The sequence below is a fragment of the Dipteris shenzhenensis genome, chromosome 11 (assembly GCF_047967505.1).
Source record: "Dipteris shenzhenensis isolate YYH24624 ecotype China chromosome 11, Dip_SZ_1.0, whole genome shotgun sequence".
NCBI lineage: Eukaryota > Viridiplantae > Streptophyta > Polypodiopsida > Gleicheniales > Dipteridaceae > Dipteris > Dipteris shenzhenensis.
This window is the reverse complement of record NC_141606.1, coordinates 1,999,709-2,022,639: the sequence shown is the minus strand read 5'-3', so window position 1 is coordinate 2,022,639 and position 22,931 is coordinate 1,999,709. Positions and strand designations below refer to the sequence as shown.

Sequence of the window (22,931 nt, the reverse complement as noted above, 5' to 3'; positions counted from 1 at the left end):
TGTTTGGCCTAACACATGGATTGATGGACTCCCGTGGTATCGAGCACAGGGGCCATGGACACAACGCGGTGCAAAGGTCATCCTTTATTCTAGAACTAAAGCCGGGTGGAGAGCTCCCCAGCTCCCCCAATATCATCTTACTAATTCATAGTGTTTTTGCAGGTATTGGCTTTCAAGTAGAGCTAGAATTACACCCAAGCTTAGGCTTAGCTACCCCTTCCCTGGGGTGCCCATTTCAAAAGTCCGAAAGGTCACATGTACCCCTGCACTTGGGTGCAAAGTGACACACCGGCTACATCGACAAGTGCGTAATAGTTCCCTAATAGGAGTTTTGTCGTATGCTGTGACCCCTTTGTGAGCCCTTGTCCAGGGACAGTCAGGCACAAGCTACCTAAGTCAGTCTCTCAACCTTAGGTCAAGATAGAAGATCAGTCCTTGTTCACTAGTACCCACTGGGGAACCGTAGGGTAGTGTTTCCGTCTTAGGTTTACGGATAGGTTTAGGTCCAACCTAGGATAGGAGCCCTTCTGGGCCCCCTCAGGGCTGGAACAAGTGAAGAGAATGGCAAGGGAAGGGCTGCCTTTATAGGCTACCCTGTACCCCTCCCCAGGCTGCCTTTATGGGACCTAGGGCTGGCATTTATGGGGTTTAGGGCTGGCATTTATGGGGCCAGCCAACCAGCCCCAAAAGCCCTATAAATAGGGGGCCTCCAAGCCCTCTTTCCTCATTCAGTTCTCCCAGCACTTCAGCCTCCTACAGCTCCTCCTCAGCCCCCTTTGAACAGCCTGACACTCACCCCCAATGGCCCTCTGACCAGCCCCAGCCTTTGGCATCAGTTCAGCCCTCTGGGAAGGTGTTCACACAGCGCATCAGACGGGGAGTCAGGACAGCAAACGGAGTAAGGTTTGGGGTCTGTTTCAGCAGCTCTTTTCAGTTCTCTCTTACAGTTTTACACAGCTCATTCTCAGCTCTTTATTTCAGTCATCTCTCAGCTCTCATAGGATCTATCACTCCTAGCTTTCACTCTCACTCACGCAGTAACCCTGCATTCCGGTGGACAGCACAAGCCTCTCCCTTGCCTTGCAGAAGCGTCCTACATCGTCAGTGTGGACAACATCAAGGTCTCGGTATTGGTCGGCTTTGCCTCTCAGGTCTTTGGGTCTGCTATACGTGTGCACAGTGAACTCTTCATCAGCGCATTCCGTGCTCTCTCGAAGAGCGTTCTTTGCTTGTTTTGTGCTCTCGGTTGTCGACTCTACTCTCTCTCTACCCTCATCTCCTTTCTCTTTCTATGGTAAACAACGCTAATTCCTCGCTAAAGGTTTAAAGAAGGTCTTGCTGTGAATTACACGATCAGATTACCGTTGCATCTTCCAGGGAGTGACATAGGGCTGATTGGGAAGCCACCTAAGTAGCATTATGGCTGCCATGTAGGTGTAATGATAGCATGCCATGTAGGCAGTATGTCAGGCTGACCACAAGGGCAGCATGAAAGAGATCCTTCTTGGTTTAATTTGGACCCGTTAGTTAGGGCTTAACAGTCCTCCGTGGGCCCCAATATGGGGGTACAAGGACTGGCGCTCCAGCAATTGGCTGGGGAATGGGGGGTTATCCCCAACCAGGCCCTGGTTGGCTGGCTTGGCCAGCAAGCAGATGGGTCAGCCGATTTGGTTGGCCCCCAAAAGTCGGCCCAAAGGGAAAGGGGGGAGGGAGGGGGGGGCTTACTGCTCAGCTGTCCCTATAAAGGCCCCATTGGGGAATAGCAAGTGTACAATCCAATGGTCTCCCAGCAGGCACTGAGAGCCTTCCAAAGACCACAAAGCAAGGGAGTAGCCAGTGTATAAACAAGGTGGAACTGTACGACACGAGTACCGGTGCTGTACGTGAAAAAAATTTAGGTACGTCAGGTACACTGGCTTTGTAAATTATTTTTCCCCCTAGAAAAAGAGGGAGGAAAGGGGGAGAGAGGGAGGGGAGAGAAAGAGGAGGGAAAGCCTAGGCAGGATCTTAAGGTTCAAGGGAGGCTGGAGTTGAGGTAAAACACAGGCAGCAGCAACACACTTGCTGCAAGATGGGCACAAAAGAGGAAACTTCCGTACAGTGTAAGCTAAGCGTACCATATGGGACGGAACATACCATATTGTACAGTAAAGAAAATTTCATACAGTGCGCGTACCAGAACTACCATGTGTATAGGAAAGCAAGATCTGCCCCCTTTACGCATAGACCTGATCTTCCACGAGGCAATAATGTGAGGCACTTTGAGGGCCTCTGTTTGTACTGGATATCTGTGCATTTTCCAGCAGCTTAAATACATTCTCTTGGTTACCTACTCCATACCTGTGTGTGTTCTGACCAATACTTGTGTGCATTTGGAATAGGATCTGCAGTTGTGTCATGTAGAATAGGATTTGAACCTGTATAATCTCCCACTGAAGTTGGGGCTTGGCTAAGAAGCAAGTCCGTAACATTTATCTAACATGATATCAGAGGCCAAAGGATTGGCACAGCAGATCTTTGCATAAAGATGAAGACCCTTGCTTAAAAGCAAGGAGACATCAAATTGAGTCAGAGGATCTACATATCTACAACACCTAGTGTACGAAATCCTTTGACATCTAGCATTCCTAGCAATCAGGTCTACCATTCACTCTGTCAAGTCAGCCAGGGGTAATATAGTTTATCCAGCCTTATGTGCTCTCGGGCTGCCCATACAAGCTCACATTACAGTCTCTCTAGCCCGACCATTGCCTTGCTACCACCATGTCAAAGCTGCATGCAAGCGATGTGCTGCTGTAAAAGTAAGTTATGTGCCCTGCTCATGCATGTCGCATGCCCATATAGACACTCTTATAATGAGAGACGCTTGAATGAGTTGTAACAATCCCATCCAGAAAACAAGAGAGATGGATTTCTGATTGAGGCACTATTGCTCCTATCCAAAAAATAATGTACATGAGCAAACAATTTTTCAGCAAGATGTCCATCTCTCCTTGTGTTCATAGAAATAAATGGAACCCCTGACTCACCTTTCAAATTCTGTTTAGGAGACAATCTCACAATTCCAGTCAAAGCATCCCTAAGGAAAATATTTAACCAAATGATCAAGACAGGATTGAATCATGTATCACATGTTTGATTGATTGATTGATACAGAATTTACATGAGGTAAAGTATGCAGTTGCTTGTAGAAAAACCGATGGCCTTTTAAAGGCCAATCACCTTGACCTGGTAAATTATATGCTGAAGTAATAGAGGTTTCAATAACTCTGCGCCTATTCCTCACTCGTGAACACACAAGCTCTAGATAGAGCTGTCCACACTCTTCAGAAAAAAACCTGAGGATTTTGTAATGCGCTGAACCTCACTGAATAATATCGATAGTGTGACTTTCACATATTATGATATATAATTCGCGTCATCTCTCTACTGCTTGTTTTAAGAGTTAAGTCCAGAGTTCTCGTTATGTCGATATACAATGGTAAATCTGGAGAAAACTAGTATAATTTGCAGCAGTTTTCATCTTTATAACGTCATCCGTTCTCCATACAAAATTAGGTTCCCAGCATGACAACCTACCACTCTCACCAGAAGGAAAAATAACATCAACACCGTACAATGGGAACCAGGTGCTTCGGATGAAAAAGATCATCTGAGCACAGATACATATGTGAAATAAAGTTGCTTATCAATAGGACTGCACGTAGCTGCAAAGACCGTGCTTGTTTACATACAGTCTGAAAATAACATCATGTGCTCTTTACAAGTTAAAGTTGAAATCCCGTCTTTGTCTACTACACAAAAGCCTACTCTTCCTTGAGAACTTTCTCCAAGCTTCCTTAAGTCGAGCAGTTTGTTGCGCACAGAAAATCCATGTGTGCGGACACAACCAAGCTTCATACAAAATAACATTTTGCAAGACACCCACCTTGAATAGCCCTGCGGTAGCGGGGAGGAAGCGGAAACAAAGGGAGGGGGCTGGCTTGTAGGGCCATTTGCTACAATTTGGCGCACAGGAGACTGTGCTTGATTTTGCCCTCCTAATGTTTGCTGTTGGGTTCTCTGGGAACGCTGCTGAGGCGGTGGCAGTGGCGGTGGTGCTGGTGGTGCCGGCGGCTGCTGCTGTTGCTGTTCCTGCTGCTGCTGTGGAGGCAGCGCTGGCGGCGGCGTCTCTTGAGTTCGCACATGTATTTGCTGTGCAAACTGGGCGGCATCATCTCCCGGCACGACACTTCCCTCAGCCCGGGATGAGGGAGCTGATGGCCAGGGTTGAGCTTCATGGAAATGATTTGAGGCATGCCTATGTGCTGAATATCTGCCATTTTGACCACCGTTTGCACCTGCGCCTCGCTGTTGGATCTTCTGTAAGCTGTCCTCGAGAGATGGAAAAGGACCAGGCAACTTCAGATGTCGGTACCTGCAGTCCGGCCCGTTGGGACAAAATCCGAGCTTATACCTGCCAATAAAGCCAATGACGGATGTCATCAACCGGAGAAATGCATAGCAGAGCTGCAAATGAGACTATCTGAAGCGCCAGGTGGGATGTAGAAAAACCCTAAAGGTGTCGTACATGTTGCACTCTTTGAGATCCTCATTAGTATGCTTGTAGACGCAATCATGTTCACGGCACTCCCCATACTTAGCGTAGAACCGGCATATTGGCATACGACCTTTGTCTAATTGATGTAAAAAGCCACAAGCTTCTCCTTTCATACAAAGCCCTCTCAACCAATGCCGACAGACGGTTTGTCGGAAATTTCTTCTACCTCCCTGCCCGCTCCGCATGACAGCTGCTGCAGGACCAGCCCCATTGGAAGCCCCCACGGATGCTGCAGCTACTGTGGAAGTAACCTGGGCTCCTGTGGCGGGAGCATTCGTAACAACGGCAGCATCGAGACCTCCTTCAAAATCAAAGCTCAGAACCCCTTCTGCGTCCTCCATAAAAGTTACTCTGAGGCACCCCGAAGCTGTAGTAGTGTGCACCTCCGCGGACTCATCCCTAGGTACGAGTGCGGCGCCTACGAGTCCGACTTGCTAAACAGAAAACAATCAAAGGCTAGACGTGATTGACAAGGGCAATCATGTGTAGGAGAGCACAATTTAAGGAGAAAGCACACATGCACCGTGTAAACAGCTAGAGAGACGATTTACTTGGAAGTCTTGAGCCCAAATTCCCTTTAGGTTTGCTTAAGCCACGGTCCTACAAGAGCTCGGTGTCGATTGTGATTACTTGCCCACACATTACAGACCATCGATGAACATGTGATGCGCAAGATGACCTCCGCCCGGACTGCCCGCCATTCTTCCTACGAGCGGCCATTCGTCTTGCTCGCAATTTGGACGGTGTGGCTTTCGGGCGGTCTGAACACACGCTTGCATACATGGTGTACTTTTCCTCATGTAGGAGTTTGTGCTCTTCATTTTCTATTTTCACTCTTCCCTTTGAATTCTTGGCCTAGTCCATCTACCTTCTCCTACTTTCCAACCTTCAATCGTGGAACTACTTCTTATTTTGTAGATAATATGCCCTTTGAACACCCCTCTCCGTGCCATCCTATTTTTTCATTGCCTCTTGGCTTTGTGTGGGATCCATCTTCTCCACCTTGCGAAGGTATGTTATGTAAAGCTTCTCCTTCAAGAGATATCATTCCTACCTATGATGGGGTGGGAGTTTGCACGACCCTTAGCTCTTAGGAGAACCCTTTTGTGAATTCTTTCTATCCTTTTCCAATATTCTATGGAGCGTCTAAGTGCTCTGGCTAGGCATCCATAGAGGACCACCTAGCTCCATAAATGTGGTTTCTTGCAAGCTGTATAAGGCTTTTAAACCTCCCATAACTCTTCTTTCCCATGCATGCATGTTCTCAAACTGAAGCCCTATACATTTGTATGTTGTCCCCTTCGAACCTAAAGGGCATACTTTTTTCTTGTTACGATTACCATGACCGTTGTCTTTGCAATATCAACTTTCATCCTTGAGTATCCGTAAAATTTACCTAATGCATCAAGGTGTGTTTGCATGGCCACATCATTTGCATAGATGAGTAGCAATAAGGTATACTTGGCAATTTGTATTGCCTCTCTAGTGTGTGCCCTCATCCAAACTTCTATTTCATCTATGAATAGACAAAAAGAGTTAGAGAGTGGGGATAACCTTCTTGTTTGACCCTACGTCACTACTTATGATTATCTACTCCTTAGAGTTTGACCCATCTAAGTGTGGCTTTTGCAAGTTCTTGAGGTATTTGCAATTGTTTAATCATTTTTGGGGTACTTTAGTAAAGGTTTTCTTAAAGTCCACAAAGCAATAATAAATTGCTTTTCTCTTATTCTCGACTCCCTATAGCAGCTCGTATTGACGAAGTGGTCTATTCTTTGAATGCTTGGCTTCAAATCTACTTGAGATGGTGCTCTTTTTCCTTGCTCTTCTACCCATTTGTTGTTTTCTTGCTCAAGTATAGTACCATACAATTTTGCCATTTTATTGCTTACCATGACGATTCTATAATTGCTTGGGCCTCAAACCTACTTGAGATGGTGCTCTATTTCCTTGTTCTTCTACCCATTTGCTGACCTTTTGCTCAAACCTACTTGAGATGGTGCTCTTTTTCCTTGCTCTTCTACCTATTTGCTGATTTTTTGCTCAAGTACAGTACCATACAAAATTGCCATTTTATTGCTTACCATGATCATTCTAATAATTGCTCCCTTGTGGATCGCCACAATTATATTGAATTGCCTCTCCATGGGAAATCCTCTTCCAAAGCTTTATTTATCAACATGATTAGCATCTCTTTTGTTATGTCTCCTCCCCATGATAGCATCTCTTGGTATTAGGCTTTGTGTGTCCAGAGCGTTCCCATTTGTTGTTAATTTTTTTAGCTTCCTCTCCACATCTTTTTATATGATAATATGTATGTGGTCTTGATGGAGAAACCCTTCACAAGCTTCTTTCCCCACTTGTGATTTGTTTCCATGTAGCTATTGGAAACAATTTTTTGTAGCTCCTCAAAATGCTTAAACTCTTTGTCTTCTAAGAGTCTTATTAGCTTCTTGTATGCTCTTTCCCTTGTTCCTTTTCCTATTGTGCATAATGTTTTTGATGATTGGTTCGATTGTTTTGCATTTCTCATCATACAAGCTATTGCAAGGCATCCCTTTGCTTCTTCCTTCGCATTTGTGGATTGTTTTCTACATGATTTTTGCCATGCTTTTGTTCATCTCCTTACGTGTATGGGGCACCTTGCATAGCGATATTGGCTTTTCTATTTCCTACTAATATATGTAAGCCTTTTTATAGCCCATCCTTGACTGGAAGAATGTTGTGGATTTTTTTCTAAGTTCGTCATGTTCCTTCACTCCTAAAAGATAGGGTCTTGTTGTCAAACTCCAATGTCTCATCATCAGGTGTGAGGTACTTTGTGATATGCCTCGTGGGTAGAGTTATAATTGTGTAGTCAATCACACAAAGCCCTTTTGGTTTTCATATGTAGCCTCATGTGTCCTTGAAAAGGGAGAGGCATTGCATATTTAAAGTCTAAAGCATCCACATAGGACGAGCAATTGTTTCCAATGAAAGTGGCATCTCCTCCATCTTGTGACGTCCTCTTCCAACCCCTTCTTTCTTCACTATCCTCCTCCATTTCGTCCATCCATAGTGTGTCTTTCCTTTCTCCTACTATGATGGCCCCAAGATGGATGCAAGATTGAAGGATGACTACACACCTTTATTCATTTAGTTGTAGTCCATGTGACAATATTGTAAAAACTACAACAAAGGTCAGTTATTGTATCGCCTTATTCATGTATTTGTTGGACTTCAGCTTCCAAAACATGGACATCACAAAATCAATAATAAATCACCACCCTTGACATTTGCAAGGAGGATCGGGTCCTAACGGACCCTGTGTCGTGTCTCATGTCCACTATTTTACTCATTCTCTTTTTTCCTTAAACAATTGATAAAATAGTAGGATTCAGCTTAGTAGTTACTTGCTCCACGATGGAAAGACTGTCTACCGCAAATCTAGTTGTCAATCTAGCATGATATCCCCTGCTATGTACTTTGTGTTCCATATTGACTTTTTGAGAAACCTTACATTTTTGGGATCCCATTGCCCTCATGCTCCCATGTTTCCAATACTGTGAGCATATCAATCTCTAGTATATCCTCTTCCATTGCCAGGGCCTTGTTTAGCGACCATCCACCCACATTCCATACTTTGATCCTAAGGGTCTCAAGTCCCTATGCATTGTTACCCCATCCTTTGCGCTTTATTGTAATGCCTATCATTCTTTACATATGCATTTTGACTTCCTTTTGCATTTTTTATCTTCTCTATCTTAATGAGGTTTTGAGAGTGTTGGCTTCATGTGAGGTCTTCATGTATCTAGATAGAATGCCCTTAAGATGGTGCTCATAGTTAAGTAGGTGCATGGGTGCATCTGGGAATTTCACAATTAGATGCCTTCGTATGTTGCCTTTCCTTCCTATGCTGAAGGTAGCTTGCCATTGGATTGTATAAATGTGCATTGTTTTCTTGAGTATATTGTTGAGGATTTTGGCCATGTCTTTCTCATCACTCTTTTCCACTCCCACTATTATGAGATTTAGAGTGCGCTCTTGCTATTCTCTCATAGATGTGGTTATCTTGTCAATTTTATGGTTCATCACATTCTCTAGGGTGGCCATTATGTCCTAATAGTTAGTTATCTTGATATCTTCCATTTTCTTCATGTCTCCACATTCTAGCTCGTCGTCCATGCACTTTCTTTTCTATTTTGTTGAGCTTTGCATAGCATGCATCCAATCTCCTTTCGGTTGCAATTGGCTTCTAAGAAAGCTCCTTCATACTTTCTTGTAATTGCATGACTTCTCGGGTGAGCAATGCATTTCCTCATTATAACTTGTACATTACCTCATACATTTTGGATTTTTATTAATAAGGATAGGGGGACATGAAGTCCTTCACTCTCTGTGGGGTGGATCTCAATGAGGTAGACATTTGTTAATGCCTTGTAATTTGTTGTTTGGTGTGGTCAGCTACATGGTAGGACATGTTAATGTGGATTTGGGTTTGCTGGCATGGCTTTTGGTCAAGGTTTCCAACAAGAAAAGAAGATGACCGTGATTTTGGTGATGGTAACAGAAGGAAGGTTTGAAAGGATTGTAAGCAAGGTCATACACACTAATAGGATTAATGTGCCTTAAACCATTTTCTCATTCAACAATGAAAAATGTTCAACATCCATGTTGTTGCTCTTGCTAAGCCAAGAAATGATGTTTTTTGCATCTTCAATGTGAGTAACTAAATTTTCTTTGCCACTGCAAGGAGCGATGCATCGCCTACTCCCCCTCTCTACCTCTCTCTTTCCCTCGATGATGATGGATTCTTTGAATTCTTGGTCATCTTCTTCCCTTCGGTAGCAAGGAGGACAACTAATGCATTGCCCTCTCCTTGGCATGATTCGAACTACTCAAGCTATTGCTACTTCCATCAACCTGCAAGCAGTCTAGCATGCCATTGGTATTTGTTCAGACTAGCCAAAACCTTTGGACTTTGATGCCACAAACTATGGTGACATTCTACCACAAAGCATTGCCATATCAAAGAGCAATCCTTGTGGTTTCATGACATTGTATGGCTATCCTACATACTTGTAGAAAAGCATTCAATCTACAATCTCACCAAAACACGCAAAAGTAGCTCCTTGTCAATCCTCGACTCCTACCTCTAAGCTCTTACATATATATAACAATCTAGTGTTCAATTAGTCATCTCTGGTAACGAATGGTGCAATTCCACCATTGATGTAGGGTTCATGGCACAAACCCTAACCCTAACATGAAGGGGTTCATGTATATATTTCACTTTCTTTGGAATACAATCTAGTGTTCAATTAGACTAACCTTTTACGAACACCTTTTACGAATGGTGCAAATTCCACCATTGATGTAGGGTTCATGGCACAAACCCTAAATGAAGGGGTTCATTTATATATTTCACTTTCTTTGGAATACAATCTAGTATTCAATTAGTCTCTCTCTCTCTCTCTCTCTCTCTCAATCCTTCACACATGGTATCAGAGCCAATAGTGCTCTATCCTAAGTATACGTTGTTACTTTGCCGAGGCCCAAGCCCTTGCTCTGGTTAAGGTACAATCCCCTTGAGACTCTTGTTATGCTCATCTTGTAGATCTTCTTCTTGTCTTCATTTGAGTCAGAAAGCTCTCCACTTTGAGCTTACGCTACAACCTTTAAGTGTTCCCCTTGAGACAAGTTTTGAGAGGTTCATTGTGAAATAAATAGAGAGATTCTTTGGTGAAGAAGAAAGAAGAAGCTCCTTGCTCTACCATTGCGAATGTTCAAGTTATCAACAATACTAATTTGGAGAGTCCTAGGAGTTCATCATCAAGATTAGAATGCATATCTGAGTTGTTAGAGTTAGTCATCTCCTATATGTATAGTATTGAGTGAGGATTGTTATGTGCGTGTGCCTACCTAGAGAGAGGTGAAGGATATTCATCCTTTCTCAGTGTATATTCAATCCTCAGGAGGGACATGATCCAAGGCATGTGTGCTTGGGTTCCCCTAGTGGAGTTGGGCTTGTCAGGTCAAGTTTGGAGGCTAATTTAGAGGCTGGGAAGGGTGTGCATTTAGCCATGGTGACCCCACCCAATCAAGATTGGGGGCCACGTCAGCCCCCATAACTAGGTCAAGTAACCCCAACCAATCTAGTTGAGTAGAGTTAACCATACGTAACCCCTTGTGGGTTGGGTTAAACCAACCAACAAGCCAGTCAATTGTTCTACATAAGTAGGCCGACCAGCAAACCCCCCGTATAAGTTTTTTCATGACTCTTGTATATCCACGAGCTTTCTTGCTATTCCATTTTTGTTGTTCTACTCTCTGTTTTCTACTCGCATTTTGCTGCACTTTCACATGGTATAAGACCAACAAGTCGTCTAAAAGCTTGGACCTAGAGAGTGTTTGAGATATAACTCGGATGGAGTCTCTTGCAGGCATTTCGAGTTGAGGCATGGATAGCTCTAGAATATTATTGCTACCAATGATCCACATCCTTATTGCATGTGCACATGGATGAAACCATTGCCTGTTATCTTAACCATATGACGATTGTGCATGTAACATCAGAGCACTAAGCTTTTGGGGGTGATGGAGTTTGTGGAGTCATTCATCATAGGTTGCTGGAGCACTAGTCAATCCAAAAGGTAAAACAAGGATATCATAATGACCATATCTCATCCTAAAAGCTGTCCTCTCAACATGTTTCACAAAGATGCGTATCTGATGATAACGAGTACGCAAATCAATCTTAGAAAAATACTTCGCTCTTGCAAATATGTCTATCAAGTCATTAGATCTAGGCAGAGGGTGCTTATTTCTAATTGTTACATTATTCAAATGCTTATAGTTCACACACATTCGCCAAGTATTATCTTTCTTTTTGCGAAGCAAAACTGGTGCACCCCAAGGTGATTTACTGTGACAAATATATCCCAAGTTCAAATATTCTTGAAGCTGTTTTGCTAACTCATCCTCCTCAGGTGGGCTCATCCTGTAAGGTGGAATACTTAGAGGCTGAGCACCAGGGACCAAATCTATTCGATGATCTACTGACCTTTCAGGAGGTAATTCTCAAGGCAGTTGAGTGAGAAAAACATGGTGAAATTCAGCCAACGACTTATGTAATTCACCTTGTTCAAACACACTTAATTCATTTGTGTTTGCTACGAAAGCAACAAATGAAGACAATGGACCCAAGAAACAAGAATAAACATCAAAAGTAGTTGTATTAATCATATGGCGCAACTAAACCGCATTTACAAGAGGGGCCTCCGTTTGAGCTGGACATCGTGGGTTTTAAACCACTCAATGCCAATAACAAGTCTCTGTAATCTAAGTGCAAAATATAGCACTCCAAAATAGTCTCGTAGTCTTGAATACTAAGAGGAAGACTATCAATCTTTCGATCCCAAAATTGTTTTCCTGCTGGAAAACAGACCTCATAAGTGTGATCACTCGGTATCATGTCCAGCCCCAATTTCTGCACAAGTTTGTGATGAACAAAATTGTGAGAGCTCCCGGAATTGAAAAGAATGTGAACTCGTTGCTCCCTTACTTTGCTATAAGTGTGGAGCAGATTATTAGGACCAAATAGGGTATGACTAAAAGTACAATTGCAAAAAATAGGACAATTAAGAACGTTGACAGAAATACATGTAGCATTGGCAGCTTTAGACTTAGAAGCTTGTCCCTGCTTCGATTTTGAGACTGAGGATTGAACCGATCTCATCTGCTGCCTTTAGATGGATTAGATCGTTTCTTTGAGAGATGTCCTCGGGCTTTTCGTCATTGATGCCAGAAGACTGTTAAATAAACTTAAGTTTATTCTTCACATTGTTGTCCTGTGCAGTGGCACTCTTTGCAGGTATCATCGTATCATCATGAAGGTCAATTTCGAATTTGGGACATACCTGGAGGAAAACTCGTTCAGGCCTTCTCTCTACTATGATTCATACCTCAGGAGTTGGCTCTGATACCAACTGCTGACACGACCCCAAGCGCTCATGAGAATCCGGACCTGCAAACAAACACAGACAGCCACTGATTCGATGAGATCTAGCACGCTGCTTACCACCCAACCATGACATCTACAAGAATGGATCTCGGATCAAGAGATGTCCCCTCCGAGAAACAAGCTGAACTGCTGGCACATCCTCCATCTGGTCACAACCAACCTGGCGTCCCATGCCACCATGTGGCGCCCTCAGGGGCCTCAAACTCAGATGAACCTAGGGCGCACTCAATCCAAGATCAGACCCGCTAGAGAGAACTGGCTCGCTCCCACTGTTGTTCGGTTCGTCAGGGATGTCCCCTTAGTGCTTTATTGTATGCCATTGCTACCCACTAACGATACTGATAATTGAGGCCCTGAACTCCTTATATAGGCTCAGGCCCAAAAGCAATGCTAAAAATAGCAGCAAACCTAATCTGTCAGTGCCCTTGCAACTCAGCTCAAGAATCACCTGCATCTAGCCCTAAGCCTCTCCAGGCTTCCTAAGCTAGTCTCATGTTACTGACACACGTCATGCACGTGACACCCCTACACCAACATAGGCCCCGACGCTTCAAAGGTGAGAGGCTTTGATTTTCCAAAGACATGATATTGGTCACAAGGAATATCAAACTCCTCGACAACATATTTATTAATAGAAGCATTGGCACCGTACCAGTCCACCTTGTGATGAACTATCCTTGACCACCTTCACTTTCATGAGGTATGATGCACTGTATTTCCCTCCTCCATCCTCATGGTGGACAGCTGATTTTGGATGTTCACATTCCTCATACTCATACAGATCCTTCAAGATATCCCCTGCTTCCTTTGGAGTATACTCCAATTTGGGATGTATGGATCCTTCAAGATATCCCCTGCTTCCTTTGGAGTATACTCCAATTTGGGATGTATGCAGTTGTTCTTCCAATAATAATTGATATCTCTATCTAAAGAGCATCCCTAAGCTGTACTTCAAAACTTTTTATTTATTTCAATCTTTTTTACCTCTATCTAAAGAGCATCCCTAAGCTGTACTTCAAAACTTTTTATTTATTTCGATCTTTTTTACCACAAAAAAAAAAGAAAAAAGATAGCGTTTCAGCATCCTTGTCCTACTATTCTTCCACCTTGTATGGATCTGCAGGTACTACTACCTTATCTGCTGCATTCAATGTGGCTTTTGAGTTTTGATACCATTTAAAAGAATAGAGAGTAGCAGACTCCCGCAGCAGAATACCTGACCCAAGGTAGATCACTCCTACATACACAAGCACACAGCAAATCGAATAGCCAAAACAGACAATTAAAGATGCTGATACAATAGGGAACTCAGTGTACTGCCATCAAGCAGCAAAGCACTGCCTCCATGTGGCATGCTGGAACCTCCAATATGCTGCCTTCCATCTCCTCCTTGCACCTCCTGCAACCAGTCAGCCTGTGTTCTCTTCAAGAGCTTCAGTGGGTTGCAAGGACGTAGGCCTCCTTTATAGGGCAGGACCTAGTTTCCCCTACCCCCCCCTAGGGCCTAGTTTCCCCTACCCCCCCTAGGGCCAAGTTTCTACCCCCCCTAGGGCCCAGCAGAAGGCCTCTAAACAGGCGAAACCCTACTGCATGTACATCATGGCTGGCCAACTAATCTAGCCGACCAGCCCTTCATGTAAAGCAACTGGTTTCTTGGCCTAGATATGACCCATTGGCTGGACTGCTCAGCCCCAAACATCACTAGAGAGACAATGACACCTGTGGAGTGTGCAAAAAAATACTGGCTATCCCATTTCCTTTGTCCCCTAAGGTAATCATTGTTTCCTCCAATTCCTTGATCTGCTTCTTAATAGATTAATACCTCTTCTTGTCATAACATTAGTAGCTTCTCCTCTAAAGCCTGCTTCTTGGTGATTAACCTCTTTAACTCAAACAAGCTCTTTTGCTTGCTTTTCAGAAACATGTGTGTTGCTTTTCAAGGCTTCCCATTGAAACGTGTTTTATTTATCAGCGTTCTGTGTGTGTTTCGAATGCGGGATGCAAGCAAGGGTGAAGAGGGAGAGAAGACCAGCGTATATACAAAAATATCCATCTTCTTCTTCCTTTCTCAAAAAAGCTGTCTACAGAAGTCTTTTCTTCTCTCTCATCATACATAGAACCCCCCAGGCCTACAACACTTTAGACTCTTCCCCCATTTCCATTTACAACATGGAAACATGTGCCTACACAAACACAGTTAATTACATATCTCAGGCCCTGATGACCCGTTCGATGCGGGACAAGTCCCATCTGGAAGCCCTCGTAAAGCCCCACCTGGCACTGGATTCCAGTGCGGAGGAGGATTTACTAAAGTGCCACACACAACACCCGCATACATGTCACTAAAACTAGTAAAAACCCTCAGCTGCCAACAACTTGAAAAAACATATGACACCATCTTTCCATAGTCACTTGAAGATTGGTTGCTTTCCCCCTCTAAGATCCCCATTCGTACCGCGATAAGTGCAGCAGTCTTTGAAACAGACGCAGAAACAAAGCACTTGTGACTAGAGAGGCCACTGACATGACATACATATCAAAATGGAAAGAAGTTGCAAAATTCGAACATAGACACAGCGCTCTCTTGGACAACTGTACGAGGCAATGCCTTTCATCACAAACCAAACTACAAAAATCAGTAAATGAGAGGCACCTTTCCATAACAGAGAACCCAGTAAAACCCTCCTCTCACATCCAGACCTATAACGAACTTGGTCCTATTCACTGTGCACAGAAAATTCTTGCTACAGTAAAAGCCTCTCCTGTAAAGCCAGTGTCCACCATTTAAGGCCAATTATACATCAGCAAGACTGAATGCTAATTTGGAGCTCATCTGTCCAATCCTTCAAGGCTGCTTATACATAGATTGATCAAATTGCATCCATGTCCTCGTACACATCTTCCAACTGTGAGCCGGATGAGCTTTCTTCTTCCAAAGTTAGGTCGGCTAGCAATTCCTCTAATGGGACTGAAGGAGGCTCTTCTCCATCACTCATGGAATCTATCTCCGATTGCTCTCTGTAGGCAGCGTTCCTGTACAGAGCTACACTTGACCGTAGTTCTGGATCCTCCTCGAGCTCTTCTAAGAATCTTTCATAGTCACCAGCCCTTTTCTCATCGTTACCTCTACCTCTAGCAGTATCATCTACCTCCATTGGCAAACTCTTTAGCTTCCATGGCCTTTGCTTGCCTCGCTTCTTCTGCCGCTTCTGTTCATAGCTCTTCTTGACAAGTACCACATCTGGAAGGATGAGGCTCTTGTACTTATCCAGCTCAACATCATTGGTATTTGCACCATACAGGTCGTACCCAAGTGCATGATCTCCAGGATTCAACAAGTTGCCCAGGTGTGTTGTTGCCGTGAAGATCAGATCATTCTTCCCAAAGTCAGACACGCGAGCAACCTGAGCCCGAGCTAAAGAAAACTTCCCGCCTCCATGCGAACGTTCATTTTCAATGTCCAAAACAACATATTCTACAAGCTGCCGACTGCCTAACAGAGCCTTGTACGGCGATCTCCAATATTGCGTGGCGTCAACGAAGGACGACCTAAGAGTTTGTGGATCAAGAAGACACAAATTACTGGAAACCCGAGAGCATAGAACCAAAGGACCAATGTTTCCGAGACTTACAGCCACTTTCTGCGGGAGACAGATCAAATCATCTTTGCAGATAGGGCATATCTCTACGGAAAAAGTAAACTTGTAGTTATAATGATTGCTTTTAGCATCATGCGAAACAAGCTGCTTATCATGGCGGCTCCTCACCGGCACCACGTTGCCCAGAAACTCCACAAACTTGAGAGCGTGACTCCTGTTTGAGAAGAAAAAGTCCACTCCATCGTGAACCTGTTTAACGTTAATAGCTTGAGCTGAGGCATTGTGCTTCAAAATAAGCTGCTCAAGATAGAAGAAAGTCCGCTTGTGGTCTACTTTCTGTCTCACTTGCACTGAAGCGACCCACTGATCAGGATTTGCAGCAGACCTGGTACAGGCATCACACATATGGTCCTCCACCACGTACTCCACCAACAAACCCTGCTCCAATATGGCTCCGTGCATCACCTCTTTCTGTATCTTCAGCTTGACCTTCAACCTCTTGGAATGCGGCTCTGTCCAAACGAAACCCACATCCACAAGCCTGACCTTATTCAAGTTCTTCAACCTTTTGATGCAGAAAGTCAGCAATTCCTTGGAATCCAGCTGCGCCTTAATCCACGTCCGAGGAGGTTGGAGGTAGCTATTACACTCGGGACAGTGAAGGACAGTGACGTGTTTCTGGAGGCCTTCTGTGATATCCACTTGAGAGCAAAGGCAAGTGACACACATGTTGGCCGCGTTGGGCGGCATGGAGACGCCACACATGGGGCAGAGGACGCGGCCAAGGGTGTGAGGCACCACAAACATAGAGTTCTGAGCCATGGATGAAAGAGGAAGAACTGCAAAGTTCGAAAGAAAGCTGGAATTCAGCGACGGCGGATAAGAAAAGACGTCGAATGCCCAGGGGAGGGGAGGCCTTTATATTACCAGGAAGAGCAGAGGAGGAGGAGGAGGAGGAAGAGGCACGAAGCCTACACAGTTTCTAGGGTACCGCAGGTGAGAAGGAAGCTTCACGGGATTCTGCTAACTCTGGTTTAAGTACCCACTGCCCAGGTGTAATTAAGCGCCGTGCGCGGTAGCCAAGTAGGCCCCGAATAGTGCCCAGCAAAATGCACCAAAATGGGTAACACACATTGCAACCAACATGCCCAAGGACGCTTGGGTGGGGCCTCCACAGTGAGCAAGTCTGCCCACAGGGCAAGCACCCCTATCACTTAGCCTAATGTAACCTCTCACGGGGCGGGCACACCCACGAGCTAGGCCCTCTCTCTCTATAATGTGACATCAGGAGATTGACCTCCAACACCCCCTCTCAACTGTGCTAGATGGAACATGATCGCCAAGGAGCTTAGTGTGCCATTGGAACAACTGGAAGAATTTGTTGTGTGATGCTTCATTGTTGAAGACGGTGACCATAGGTATTGTCGAAGAAGCCCCCTCTCGACACAAACCGCACGATTACCAAAAACCTCGTACTATTGCTCCCATGCCACAAGTGCTAGATATACTCCTCCGATCTAGTATCGATACAATAATCCAACTGGTTCAACTAGTACAACAATCCAATTGATACTACTGGCGGTTGTGCAAGGTCTGCTTCCCTCCATGGGCACTTAAGTGTATCTCAGAGCTATACATCCCCCTTGGAAGCCCCCTCTCAGTTCCACATTGATACAGTGTCCCTGGATCAATGAACCTCAGTGCTCCAGTAACAACTCCAGTAACAACGGGCATCCAACAGCTCATAAGGATCAATCTACTATGTCTAGATACTAGATCTGGCAATCTTTTGACCCATCTGGATCTCCAGCAACTCATTAGATAGCTCCTGCAGTAGAACACTAGTAGGAAACCCCATCTAGATCTGCCACAAAATACATACTAGCAACATATTAGCAAGATGGGGACTAACACGAGGCAGCAAATAGGCCTAGAGGACTCCCAGGTCGGGCCTCCACAATAGGCAAGTCTGCCCTCAGTCATACCCTAATCTACGCTCATGGGGGGCGGGCACACCCACAACAAAGGCCCTCACTCAACCTACCCTAACCTCTCACAAGGCAGCCACACCCACAAGCAAGGCCCTCTCTTTCTCTCTCTACAATGTGACATCAAGAGATGTTGACCTCCAACATTTATGTCCTTACATATGTCAAATTGAAGTCGCATTGTTATAATCTAGAAAGAATGTTGCAATTATGGTTGTGCAAAATGCTACTGTGTGAATTCAAGTGTGAAGGGATGGAATGTTATATATACGGTATTGCTCAAAATAGTTACAAAGCAACTATGCTAGGATTCATGTTATGAAATATAAAGTATGTAGGTATATGGCATGAAATAAAAGAAAGGCAGAAGGAACAAATGTAACAGGTATTCGTGATAGGAACCAGTTTTGTATCATGGCCAAATATATAGTATTTTATTGAGTAAATGTCAAATGTTAGAGGTTTAAGGTGGCTATGATAAAATGGAGGCCAAAACCAAATGCAAAATGGAGGGATTGAGTGTTTAATTCTAGTGATGTGCTTGTTTGTGTGAATCAGTTACTATAACTTTAATTTACCTTTTCAGTTAGGGCAATGAGTGATGAATTCAACTAAGAAAATTAAAAGCAAAAATTACTTCTTCTACAACTATGAGTAGAACTCAAATCCACAATCGATTTGCCCACAACCAAAACCTTTGCCACTTGCCTAAATTATGAACCTTGTTAATTGATAAGGTTCACTTTCATTTATTTTAGGTTGACTAATGGAAGAACTTGATGATTTTGGCTGGTATACATGTCATTCCAAACTATTGACATGTTAGTTCTCATAAATGTAAGGGTTGGCCCATGTGGCATAAGCATATAGCTGATGTGGTAGTGGGCTCAATGATGTGACCATCGATTTGCTAATGTTATCTATGAATGTGCATGAATGTGTCATGAATTGAGGGCATGGTAGTATGTGAGTGATGACATGGCATGTTGGGTAGATGATGATGCTGATGTCTTAGTTGGTCCATGTGGCACTCTCAATTTTTAACACGAAAGTCTATGTTCACCACAAGACTAATGATGTGTTAATCTAGGTGGTTGGAAAATCCCATGTGATAGGGTTAGTTAGTTAGTTTATTAGGCTACGTTAGGTTACTCCAGTATCCATGTAGTATGATGATGATGTGGTAGTCTAAAGGTGTTAAAATGTTGGATCTAAGGATCAGTCTCAGAACGTTGATGTTTCAAAAGGATTGATGAGGTGTTAGTGCAATGATGACATAGTAGTTTGGATGACGTCATTTGATCTAGAAATCTCACTATTTTTTGGATTCCAATTATAGTAATTCTAGGCTTTTGAGGAGTATTTTCTACATTCTTAACAAGTATAATGGGATGCTAGATCCTTTAGACTATATTATGAAGTTAAATTGGAATTGTTATCCTCAAGTAGTATGAGATTTAGACCCAATTTGCTGATGTGTATTTTTGAATGCCACGTGGATTGCACTCCTAAAGATAGAGTAGGCTATAGGTATTTCAACTCAAGACTTGTCCATTACATGGTACCCACGTTGCCTCTATCATAATGCTTAGATTCAAATTATAAGAGGAATCTATTGCTTGTACATTTATCTTTTGAAATACTTGATTATTCATAGCTTTTGATGCATAACTCAACTTGTCATTGTGTTAAAAGAAAAAATGTTCCATTTAGCATCCTTTTCTATGTATGCATATAGTTTGATTACAAGATGGCCATGGGTAGCATTATGGTACATATTTCAATCAAAAAATATAATGGGGGTTTTGATGAAATGGACAATGAAGGGGGACAAGGGAAATGTTTCTTGGATTAGGAAATCAATTAAGAGGAGTTATGGGAATAGATTTTGCATGCAATTGGGGTTTTCATTTTTGCTTGGTTTGATACTTTTTTGAAACATATCATGTTCTTCATATTGTACCTCCTCCAACTGGTGTGGATAGAAACACCTCCTCCTTTGGCAATGAGGTATAATAACCGCCTCCATGAGCAATGAGGGCAATCCTATATGATGGAGCATGTATAAGAAAAAAAGGCTCTCACCACTTGCTTTATATGAAGTTTAAGAATAGTCCATTACAATGTAGAGAAATATATGCATGTCGTTTAGAAGATACCCATAAAAAAGAGCATACAAACTTAAATAGAGTCAATAAAATAAGTCATTGAGTAGAGACTTCTCGAATTGTTTCCATTTTTGTTTTGTTGTTGACAACTTGTCAAACTTATGGATGATTATTTATCTAAGTGAAGCAAAAGAATAGCGTGAGCACACTCATCTTCCTCTAATTCATTTGCACTCTTTGGATTGGATGACTTACCATTAACATATGGCTATAAACTCTTGATTATTAAGAGGTTTTTAATAAGTGTTTGATATGCTTGAAATTTTTTTCCAATAAACATCTCTTGGGTCATTTAAGACCAATGAATAATAGAAAACATACCCAATATACATCACAAAATATAGGTCCTTTTTGAGAGACCAAAAAGACCATAGGGACTGTAGTCAACGTAGTGTTTGACTAACATTGGAAACTTGGATTTAGGCCCTCATCCCCAATCTAGAACCAACATCCACTCACCCATTCTCTTTTCTTGCTTACATTTATGATGGATTTCCAATATCCCCTCTCAATGCCAATATGTTGCAAACAAGATTACATGGCATGTGGCAATAACATGTGCCAATGTTTCATACATTCTTCTCTTTCCATTTAGAGAAGTCCGTGCACATTCTCTTGTGTGAAGTGCTTTAAAATATAAATAAGATGCCAAAATGCATAAGGTATTTCAACATCCTCTCTTGCTACATGAATGTTCCTCTTCTAATTAGAGGGTCTTGGCTCTCTTCTTCTCTTCCACCATTCGAATAAAAAAATCCACTTTTTTTGCCATTTGTGAGAAAATTATTTGCTGAGAAACAAAGCTTGAGCCATGAAAGCCCAAGAGCAAAGAAAATAATATTAAAAAATGACACTAAACTAGCTCCCATTTATGGCCCCCCTTGGACTAAACAAGCTCCACCAATCCAACCAAAAAACAAGGTGAATGATAATAAATCACTTATAAGGCCTGCCCGAGATCCAAATAGCAAAAGAGGGTGGAGATTATAAATTGAAAGCGATGAGGGAGAGAGAGAGAGAGAGAGAGAGAGAGAGAGAGAGAGAGAGAGAGAGAGAGAGAGAGAGAGAGGGAGGGAGCGAGAGGGAGAGAGAGAGAGAGAGAGAGAGAGAGAGAGAGAGAGAGAGAGAGAGAGAGGAGAGGGAGAGGGAGAGGCAGAGGGACAAGGAGAGGGAGAGCGAGAGGGAGAGGGAGAGGGAGAGGGACAAGTAAAGAGAGGGAGAGGGGGAGAGAGTGAGAGAGAGAGAGAGAGACGCTAAAACTGTGGAGGATTTCTAGAGGAAAAATAGCAAGTGGATGAAGAAAAAATTGTTATTTTTTGAAAATAAATAATGTGACTGCATTCACTAGGCCTGCCCAAAGTAGAAAGAAGAGAAAAACAGGGAGGAAATGGTGGAGATCACATGGTCACAACCAATCACAAAAAAGCAATGAAATTCAGGGGAAAACGAATTTTCCCTTTCTCAAGTGAGGGCGCCTTTAGTAAGGCCTTCCCTGGAGGGCACACCAAAAATGGCTTCTTGTGAATCGCCTTTACTTAGACCTACTACCTATGGCATGCCTGAAAGTATGAAAATGCAGCCATCCAACGATATAGTTGAGAAGCACAACAAAGGATCAGACACGTATCTTGAAGAAATCTTCGTTGCCGTCAAATGAAGACTAAGCACTTCTAGCAGCTCTTCAACAGTATTGGAATGCTAGGCTACTGTAGAAAATCTTTTCGCAAGCAAACTGCTGGAAGAGACATCACTAGCACCTGCAAACCGAAAGCTACTGCTCTTCCAAGACAAACTTGCTGTGAAAAGACCACTTGTGGAGAACTTCTGAGAAAGTTTCCTCCTTAGAACGCTAATTCCAGAGTTTAACGCTCTGTGAAAACCTCCATGAACATTTTATTATCATCTATAAGCCTTTCAATAGAAACAAATCTCATAGAAATTTGGAAATTTGGAAAGAATTCTATAAAGTATAGCGTTGTAAGACAAAACATAGATAAACTGAGCCCACAGAAGAAGAAATGGCATGCTGCATCGCATGGAATCCTATATGAAGGAGAAACACTATAGTGCTTTAGCCAGTCTCATATGAGAGAATTGATGACAGTAGATAGGGTTAGACGCTTCTGAGAAACACCCATGAGAGCAAAGCTATTGTGATCATCATGAAAGATCTCTTTGTGCCTTATGTCGAAGAGAAAACATGTAGAACAATTTTTGTGTGGTAATGAAATGACCACAATGAGTTGGCTCTGCAAAAAAGGCTATTGCAAAACCAAGACAGCCAGCACTGAGCAGTTTTCAAATAAATGTAATTGGAAGGTCTATCAACAATTCCCACAGAGATTCGGGGCAGAACCAATTCCGGAGCAATGACAAACTGAGTGTAAGTGTTCCCCTAGCAGCCTTCAAGATGGGAACAAATGATTGAGTAATAAATCCAAAGAAAAACGGATTGTAGACTACAATGCAAACAAGGTGAAGTATCTTCAATGGGCCTACCTTGCTTTGTTATATTTGGGCATGTATGTCATTGAGCCATGGATGGTAGCGAACTGTACCTGGGGGTGCAACATA

General features: G+C 43.1%; 2 protein-coding genes across 2 annotated transcripts in view; both read right to left on the bottom strand.

Annotated features, from left to right (window-relative positions):
• The window catches only part of LOC147896475 (30-kDa cleavage and polyadenylation specificity factor 30-like), a 39,745-nt gene extending 34,577 nt beyond the window's left edge, over positions 1–5,168 (bottom strand). Inside the window, exons 1-2 of the mRNA XM_087381290.1 lie at positions 4,571–5,168; positions 3,929–4,456 (exon numbers count right to left, since the gene is read on the bottom strand). Coding sequence (XP_087237416.1) covers positions 3,929–4,456; positions 4,571–4,941 — 899 coding nt within the window. The 5' untranslated portion in view covers positions 4,942–5,168. The remainder of the gene's footprint in view (positions 1–3,928; positions 4,457–4,570) is intronic.
• Positions 5,169–15,229: 10,061 nt separating this feature from the next.
• Positions 15,230–17,207, bottom strand: LOC147896474 (uncharacterized). Its single transcript, XM_087381691.1, has one exon. It carries the CDS (start codon positions 17,021–17,023, stop codon positions 15,473–15,475), a length of 1,551 nt encoding a protein of 516 aa, XP_087237817.1. The 5' UTR covers positions 17,024–17,207; the 3' UTR covers positions 15,230–15,472.
• Positions 17,208–22,931: the final 5,724 nt, after the last annotated feature.